Genomic DNA, 8815 nt, shown 5'->3' with positions numbered 1-8815 from the left:
GGTATCTATTTTTGGTATATTTATCAATATATTTCCAGAGTGACAGGTGAGAGAAAGCGGAAAAAAATATTTGGACATCAGCCTTAAATTCTGTTCAGCTTTGGGAAAATATGAATCTATGAATCTTGTGAGCTCCTAGCATATCCCCCGCCAATATGCAGCATATAAAACCAGGGCTCAGCCCGGGTGGGCCTCAGTCCTCCCAGGGATACACCATGATCACGACCCTCTTGCTCGCTGCTTTGGCGGCAGCAGGTAAGCTGTCACCCGGAGGCGCTGCTCCCCCAGCCCCTGGCGAGGCTGGAAGATGGAGCTTCCTGACTCTCCTGTCTCCACCTGGCTGACCCCACTACATTCCTTTTCATTTCTTTTCTTTTCTTTATCTCCTCTTTTCTTTTCTTTTCTTCCCTTTTCTTGTCTTTTTGTAGGACTGGGGATGGAACCCACGGGCATTCAACCTCCGAGCCACACCCCCCGCCCTATTTTTTATCTTTTTTTCTTTTTGAAACTGGGTTTCACTGAGTTGTGAAGGGCCTCGCTAAGTAGCTGTGGCTGTCTGCGAACTGTGATTCTCTGGTCTCAGCTCCTGACTGCTGGGATTACAAGTGTGTGCCACCATGCCCGGCCCTCTACTACATTCTGTCCTGTTATTAGAAACTTGCAAGCCAGGGGTGGTGGCACATGCTTGTAATCCTACTACTTTGGAGGCTGAGACAGTAGGATTGCAGGTTCAAGGCCAGTCTCAAAAACTTAGCGGACTCTCAGCAACTTAGCGATACCCCCCCTTTTTTTTTTTGGTAGTATTGAGGGTAGAATCCAGGGACTCTATCCCCGGGCTATACTCCCAGACCTATTTTATATTTTATTTGGAAACAGGGTCTCACTAAGTTGCCGAGAGCCTCACTAAGTAGCCGAGGCTGGCTTCGAACCTGTGCGATCCTCCTGTCTCAGCCTCCCAAGCGCGGGGATTACAAGCGTGCGCCACCACGTCCAGCTTGTGAGACCCTTTTTCAAGATAAAAAATAGGTTTGGGGATGTAGCTCAAGAAGAAGAATGCCCCTGGGTTCAATCTCCAGTACCAAAAATTAAAAATAAAGACAGAAAAGAAATCAGTGAATCTGAGCAGCTAGAAGCTCCGGTGTGGTGCCAGGCGAAAAACCTGGGCTCCGTTGCCACCCAGCTGAGGCTCCAAGAACCTGTTGCTTCCCCCAGAGCCATGCAAATGACTCTGAGCCTGGGTCTGCCCAGCCCTCCACCCCGGGGTCTGCCCTGAGCTCTCTCCTGCCCACCCACCTGCCCCCCCCCCCCCAGTCACCTCGCCTCCCTCTGCCTCCCCAGCCTACAGCTGCGGGGTCCCCAGCTCCCTGCCCAACCTGTCGGCCAGAGTCGAGGAAGGGGACAGTGCCGTCCCCCACAACTGGCCCTGGCAGGTGAGTGCTGTGGGGAGGGGGCGGACAAGAGGGCGGGGCCAGGACCTGTGGGCTGACCTCTGGTCCCTCCCACCCGCCTGCAGGTGTCTCTGCCTTACCTTAGTGACAACACGTGGAGGCACACCTGCGGGGGCACCTTGATCGCCAGCAACTTTGTCCTCACGGCTGCCCACTGCATCAGGTGAGTGTCGCGACGCCCCAGAGACCCGGCTGTACTCGGGGAGCAGGGCCAAACCGCCTCAAGTGAGCTCCTGCTTTACTGGGCTCAGTCAGCTACTTACACCCAGGCCCTTGGCTGTCCAGTTATCCCATCAACAAGCATCTCTTCTGCGCCTGTTATGTGCCAGGAAACAGCCGTGGAGACGAGGCTGGGCCTCAGGGAGCTTGTATTCTAGCAGAAGGCAGAGCAGCTGGCAATTAAACACATAAACAAACAACCCATCAAGTGGAGATGGAAAATAAGGCGTGGGGCACACCGCCATCCCAGTGCTTGGGAGGCTGAGACTGGAGGATCGCGGGTTCAAGGCCATTTTCAGAAGCTTAGTGAGACCCTCTATCAATATAAAAAATAAAAATGGCCACTCAGGCAATTTATCTACTTCTCCGCATTAATTTTTTCCCTTAGTACGCTTAAATCCATGGTTTTTAATCAGAGGTGCCCCCCTACAGCCCATATCCCCTAGCCCATGACTTTTTAAAAGGCCTAGAAACATCAGCCAGGTGTGGTGACTCACGCTTGTAATCCCAGCATTCGGGAGGCTGAGACAGGAGGATTGAGGTTTGCAGACAGCCTCAGCTACTTAGTGAGGCCCTTTGCAACTCGGTGAGACCTTTTTTCAAAATAAAGAAAAAAAAAATAGGGCTGGGGGTGCAGCTCAGAGGTAGAATGCCCCGAGGTTCCATCCCCAGTACTGCCAAAACAAAAACAAAAACAAAAAACAAACAAACAAAAACCCAAAAAGGGCTGGGGGTGCAGATCAGAGGTAGAATGCCCCTGGGCTCAGTCCCCAGTATGAAAGAGAGCGCAGAGAGGATTCAGAGTGAGAAGGTTCTATTTTAAGGGCAGTGGCTGGGGGAGAGCTCTCTGCGGAGCAGCTGTTTGAGGGAGGACTTGCAGGAGGGCAGGGAGGACGTGAAGGAGGGCAGAGAGGACACCACCCCCCTGAGGAAGGGTGTTCCAGGTGCAGGGAACAGCAGCACCGGGGCCAGGAGGAGCGGCTGCGGGCATGTTTGAGAAATGACCTACAGGGAAGCCCCTCTGTCCAGCAGGAGGAGGTGGGAGGCCAGTGGGGGATGGGCTGGAGAGGAAGGAGCAGAGGCTGGAGTCTGGGATGGAGCCACTGCCAGGGTCAGAGCCTTGGGGATGCGATGGAGCAGGCAGGGGGAGGGCTGGGTGCAAGCAGGGCGGCTGGGCCGCTTCATCCACCCATGGGCGAGAGGCCACGTGGCCCGGGCTGGTTTACTCTCTGCAGCAGCAGGGGGTTGAGTTCTGGGGTTCCCCCCTTGCAGACAGGGGACCTGGCAGGAGGGGCCTGGCCACGTGCAAGCCCTAGTCTGGTTCTAAGTCCCAGGTCCGTCCCCTCGTCCTGGAGAGGGCAGTGGATGTGGAAGCTCCCTCCCCAGTGACCCCCTCGGGGCCCCAACCCAGTGCCCCAAGTCCCTCCCTGCCCCACCTTGACCTGAATCCTTCTGCCACCCAGCAACTCCAGGACCTACCGCGTGGCCCTGGGGAAGGACGACCTGACTGTGGAGGACGAGGAAGGCTCTAGAATCGTGGGCGTGGACACCGTCTATGTCCATGAGAAGTGGACCCCTGTCCCTTTGCGGTGAGTCTGGCTGCCCAGCTGCCCGCCTGTGCCGGGGATGGGTCCTTATGTAGAGTAGCAGATGTCACATGGAGACAGACACCTCTCCCATCCCTGTCTCTGGCTGAGTGTCCCTGGGAAGGCACCCAAGGAATAAAAAACCCAAAGCCCCTCAGTGTCCATAGCCTAGCTGACCTTCCCAGCCAGGTCTAGGACCCAGACTCAGGTTAGGAACGAGTCCCAGTCACTCAGTCCAGTGCATGGCAAGACAAGGAATCAAGCCAGGTCAGTCTAGGGCTCTTATTCTGGTAACTAAAGATAATATGAAAGCCGGGCATGGTGGCACATGATTGTAATCCCAGCATTTGGGGGGCTGAGCCAGGAGGAGCGCGCAGGTTCTAAGCCAGCTTCAGCTAGTGAGACCCTGTTTCAAAACAAAGAATAGAAAATAGGGCTGAGGGTGTAGTTTGGAGTCAGAATGCCCCTGGGTTCCATGCACAGTTCCGCAAAATAATAATAATAATAATAATAATAATAATAATAATAATAATACAGGCATCTGCAGCCAGGTGTGGTGGCACATGCCTATAATCTCAGTTCTTGGGAGGCTGAAGCAGGAGGATGGAAGGTTGGAGGCCAGCCTCAGTAAGTTATTGAGGCTCCTGGATACTTACTGAGAGTTTGTTTAAAAACAAAAAATAAAATAGAGCTGGGGATTTATCCCAGGGGTAGAATGCTCTTGGGTTCAATCCCCAACACCACTACAAAAAATAAATAAATCTGGGCATGGTTGGCGCATGCTTTTAATCCCAGCATTCAGGAGGCTTAGACAGGAGGATAGTGGTTTGCGAATAGCCTCAGCTAATTAGTGAGGCGCTCTGAATTGAAAGACCCTGTTTCAAAATAATAAGCCAGGGATGGTGGTGCAGGCTTCTAATTCTAGCACTTTGGAAGGCTGAGACAAGAGGATTGTGGTCTGCAGACCGCATCAGCTACTACTTAGTGGGGCCCTTTGCAACTCAGTGAGACCCTGTTATAGTATAAAGAAAAAAAAAAAAAAAACTGGGGCTGGTGTAGCTCAGAGGTAGAATGCCCCTGGGTTCCATCCTCAGTACTGAAAAAAAAAAAAAAAGAATAAAAAATAGAGCCGGGGGTGTCACTTGGATGTAGAGAATGCCCTCTGGGTTCCATCCCTAGTACCGCAAATAATAATAATAATAATAATAATAATAATAATAATAATAATGCTAAGTTTAATGGGACAGATGACAGCACTAGAAGGAACGTCATCTGCATCTCGTTTGGCCAATCAGCATCTGCGGCTGGGTGTCCACGGGCCACCTCCACCGGCTCCCCACTCGCAGCCAGGCCTGGTAGCCCTGGTCTCGCACCCGCTCACCCTGTGTTTTGGTTCCAGCAACGACATCGCCCTCATCAAGCTGGCGGAGCCCGTGGAGCTGAGCGACACCATCCAGGTGGCCTGCCTGCCAGAGGCGGGCACCGTGCTGCCTCAGGACTACCCCTGCTTTGTGACTGGCTGGGGTCGCCTCTGGAGTGAGTACAGCCCCGGGGACACCCCCAGCGGCCCCGCTGGAGGAGGTGCCTCCCAAGGCCACGCCCACAGGCCCGGCCTCCCAAGAGCCACGCCCCTCAAAGCCACGCCTCTCACAAACCACGCCCCTCGCGTTGTGCACCACCTTTGCTTTCAGCCCAAACATTTTCACATCTTTTTAAACCTCTGTAATGGCTGCGCGTGGTGGCTCATGCTGTAATCCCAGTACCTGGGAGGCGGAGACAGGAGGTTTATAGGTTTGCAGACAGCCAGCCTCAGCTTCTTGATGACCTCCACTATATTTATCTATTTATTTATTATTTATTTATTTTGCAGTGCTGGGGATTGAACCCATTGGCATTCTACCTCCGATCTACACCCCCAGCCCCATTTCTTATTCTTTATTTTTTTCCTTTTTTTTTGGAAACAGGGTCTCACTAAGTGACAGAAGGCCTCACTAACTAGCTGAGGCTGTCTGTGAACCGGATTACAAGTGTGTGTGCCCCCCCCCGCCCCCCAGTCTCTGGTATTTAGTAAGACTCTGTTTCAAAATAAAGAATAAAAAATAGGGCTGGGAGTGTAGCTCAGAGATAGAATGCTCCATGGTTCCATCCCTAATACTGCAAGAGAGAGAGAGAGAGAGAGAGAGAGAGAGAGAGAGAGAGAGACAGACAGACAGACAGACAGACAGACAGACAGACACGAGGTCAGAAAGGAAGGAGGGAGCCAAGTGTGGTTCTGTATGCTTGTAATCCCAGTACGTAGGAGACTGAGACAGGAAGATCACAGGTTTGCAGCCAGCCTCAGCTACTTAGTGAGGCCCTCTGCAATTTAGTGAGACCCTGTTTCAAATTAAGAATTAAAAAGTAGGGCTGAGGGTGTATCTTATATCTCCCTTTTCCCCACACTCCAAAGGATCTTGAACCAAATGGTTGGGCCCGTGGCTGGCCTCTCCATGAAGGGCACCTGAGTGGTTCCCAGAGTCCCAGCCAAATCTCCTCACCTCCTGTGCAGATCTGCCCCTGAAGGCTGGGGGCCGGCTTGGCTGCACCCAGTTGGGGCTGCCAGGCTGACCCCTAGTCGCTGCCTGCTGTCGCCCCAGCTAACGGCCCCATCGCGGATGAGCTGCAGCAGGGCCTGCTGCCGGTGGTGGACCACGCCACCTGCTCCCAGCAGGACTGGTGGGGCACCACGGTAGAGGAGAGCATGGTGTGCGCCGGGGGCGACGGTGTCATCGCCTCCTGCAATGTGAGTGTCCGGCCCTGCCCACCCTGCTCCAGAAGGACAGGGCAGTAGGACCCTGTCCATCCCACCTTCCCCAGCACGGGCTGAGTTCCAGTCCCTGTGACCTAGGGCAGGTGCTGACCTCCCTGACCTCAGTTTTCCCACTGATAGAACGGGGCCGTAGGAACCGCTTCACAGGGCGCTGCGGGGACTAACTCAACAAGTCCAGCGGCCACAGAACGGACTTCACCAAAGGCCCCGCAGGGTCCCTGCGTGATGTCAGTGACGAGTCCAAGGGGACGGGGGTGTTCGGGATCCAGGCCAGCGCCACGGAGCAGCTCAGATAACCAGGGACTGTCCTGCTTCCAACACGCGGCCCTCCCCGCTGCCACCCTCCCGGGCCCACAGGGCCCCACCAGACATGGGGACCAGACACAGAGAGGGCTGCCCTCGTCCCAAGATCACACAGTGACCCCAGAGCCAGTCTGACGCCCCAGGGCGTTTTTCTCTGTCGCACCAGGGGCAGGCAGGGCCCAAAGCAGGGGGTACAGAGCCCAGAGATCAGCCACATCTTAAGCGCTGCTCCCCAGCCTGTGTGTGGGACCCCCAGGGCCAATGCCTGTCCACTCTGGTGCAGGAGGACTCGGGCGGCCCGTTGAACTGCCAGGCCGAGAACGGTTCCTGGGAGGTGCGCGGTGTGGTCAGCTTCGGCTCCAGCATGGGCTGCAACACCTACAAGAAGCCGTCCGTCTTCACCCGCGTGTCCGCCTACATCGACTGGATCAACGAGGTGGGTGAGCCTCCGCAGCCCTCCCCGCACCCGCCAGCCCTGCGCCCGCCCTCCCTCCCGCACGCTTCCCTTTTTTCATTAGCCCATTCAGACATCCATTCGTGCTTGGATTTGCTCATCCATTCACTAGTTCACTCATCCTTGGGCAGCAGCAAACACCGATGTCCTTATCTGGGACACACCTGTTCCCACAAATGTGAACTGTGAGCCAGGTTGTGGTTGTGCACAGCAGTCACACCAGTACTTAGGAGGCTGAGACAGGAAGAGCCCAGGTGTGAGGCCAGCCTCAGCAACTAAGCAAGACATTTGTGTGTGTGTGTGTGTGTGTGTGTGTGTGTGTGTGTGAGTGGTACTGGGGGTGGAACCCAGGGACTTTTCTACCTCTGGTCTACTCTCCCAGACCTATTTTATACTTTATTTGGAAATGGGGTCTCACTAAGTTGCTGAGAGCCTCATTGAGTAGCTAAGGCTAGCTTTGAACCTGCGCGATCCTCCTGTCTCAGCCTCCCAAACGCTGGGATTACAAGCGTGTGCCACCACTCCCGGCTAAGCAAGACATTTTCAAGTGAAAAATTAGCCAACCTTGGTGGCATAGGCAGAGACAGGAGGATCGAAGGTTGGCAGCCAGCCTCAGCAACTTGGGAGGCCCTCTGCAACTTAGTGAGACCCTCTTTCCAAATAAGGAAAAAAAAAATAGGGCTGGGGGTGTAGCTCGGAGGTAGAATGCTCCTGGGTCCCATCCCCAGTACTAAAAAAAAAAAAAAAAAAAAAAAAAAAAAAAAAATCTGAGTGTGGTGGTGCTTGTAATCCCAGTACTGGGGAGGCAGAGACAGGAGGATTGCAGGTTCTCAGCAACTTAGTGAGGCCCTTTGCAACTTAATGAGACCCTGTTTCAAAATAAAGGAAGAAAATAGAACTGTAGGTGTATTTCGGAGTTAGAATGCTCCTAGGTTTCATCTCTAGTAACACACACACACACACACACACACACACACACACATACACACACATTTTTTTTAAAAAAATAGGGCCAGAGTTATAAGCTCAGAAGTGGAATACCTCTAGGTTCAACTTCTCATACCAAAAATTAAGAAAGAAAGAAAGAAAGAAAGAAAGAAAGAAAGAAAGGAAGAAAGAAAGAAAGAAAGAAAGAAGGAAAGAAAGAGGATGGTGCCCCATGATGCAGGGCCAGTGTTGGAGAAGAGGCAGCCACTAGTGACTTGTGGGTGGGTTAGGGCACCTGGGCTGGGGCATCCTTCTGGACACAGGATGGGCTTGAGCCCCAGGTGCGGAGGTCTGAACCCTTGGTTGGAGACCAGGCTGGCCTGTGGGACCAGGGTTCCCTGCAGTGTCCCATCCCAGGCCAGCCCCTCCCACAGAGCCTTGTGCTGCCCCAGAAAACGGGGTGTTCCAGAGTCCTCTATTCTGCTCCTCCAGAAAATGCAGCTGTGATTCATCCCAGGGAGCCCAGTCCTGCAACAATAAACCTCCTTCCCCTGCAGCCACCTGACTCTTTATTTGTGCCTCTCCTGCTGGTCCTGCTGGGTCTCCGGCTCTCTGTGGCTCCCCACTCTGCACCAGGGTCCAGAGAAAGACCTTCAATAGGCTGGCCAGGCTTGGGGGCAGCCACTGGGGTGTCAGTGGGGACAGAGGGGTCCTGCAGCCATGTGGGTAGCCTGGGGCCCCTCGAGACCTCATCTCCAGCTGTGAAGCAGTGCAGCTCTGACCAGCTCCCCCTTCTCAGGTCCTGCCTCCATAGCAGAGACGCCAGGGCCCCAAGGCTGCAGGTGGAGGACGGGGTCTCCCCAAGGGTGGCTTCCCCCAGCCCAGAGAAGCCAGGCCATAGGAGGTGCCCACTGTCCCCTGAGCAGGCACTCCCGTGGGTCCCCAGGCACAGGCCCAGGGCTGCTGTTGGCCCGGCTCTGACAGAGAAGTGTTTAGTGAGGTACAGGAGGGCCCGGCCCGGCCTCAGGGGCTCAGGGCTGAGGAGGACAGTGGTTTCCATGCCAGGTCA

The 8815-nt window shown here is 54.4% G+C and overlaps 1 protein-coding gene across 1 annotated transcript; it reads left to right on the top strand.

Annotated features, from left to right (window-relative positions):
- Positions 1-215: 215 nt before the first annotated feature.
- On the top strand, positions 216-8560 carry LOC308259971 (chymotrypsin-C-like; the record flags this gene model as incomplete). Its single annotated transcript, XM_080691316.1, has 8 exons — positions 216-255; positions 1339-1430; positions 1514-1611; positions 3131-3256; positions 4653-4789; positions 5890-6035; positions 6649-6801; positions 8546-8560. The coding sequence occupies 8 exons, from the start codon at positions 216-218 to the stop codon at positions 8558-8560; spliced, it is 807 nt and encodes a 268-aa protein (XP_080547442.1).
- Positions 8561-8815: the final 255 nt, after the last annotated feature.

The sequence above is a fragment of the Muscardinus avellanarius genome (genome assembly GCF_963383645.1).
Source record: "Muscardinus avellanarius genome assembly, chromosome: 3".
In the NCBI taxonomy this organism is placed as follows: Eukaryota; Metazoa; Chordata; class Mammalia; order Rodentia; family Gliridae; genus Muscardinus; species Muscardinus avellanarius.
This window is presented reverse-complemented; position numbering and strand designations above follow the sequence as displayed.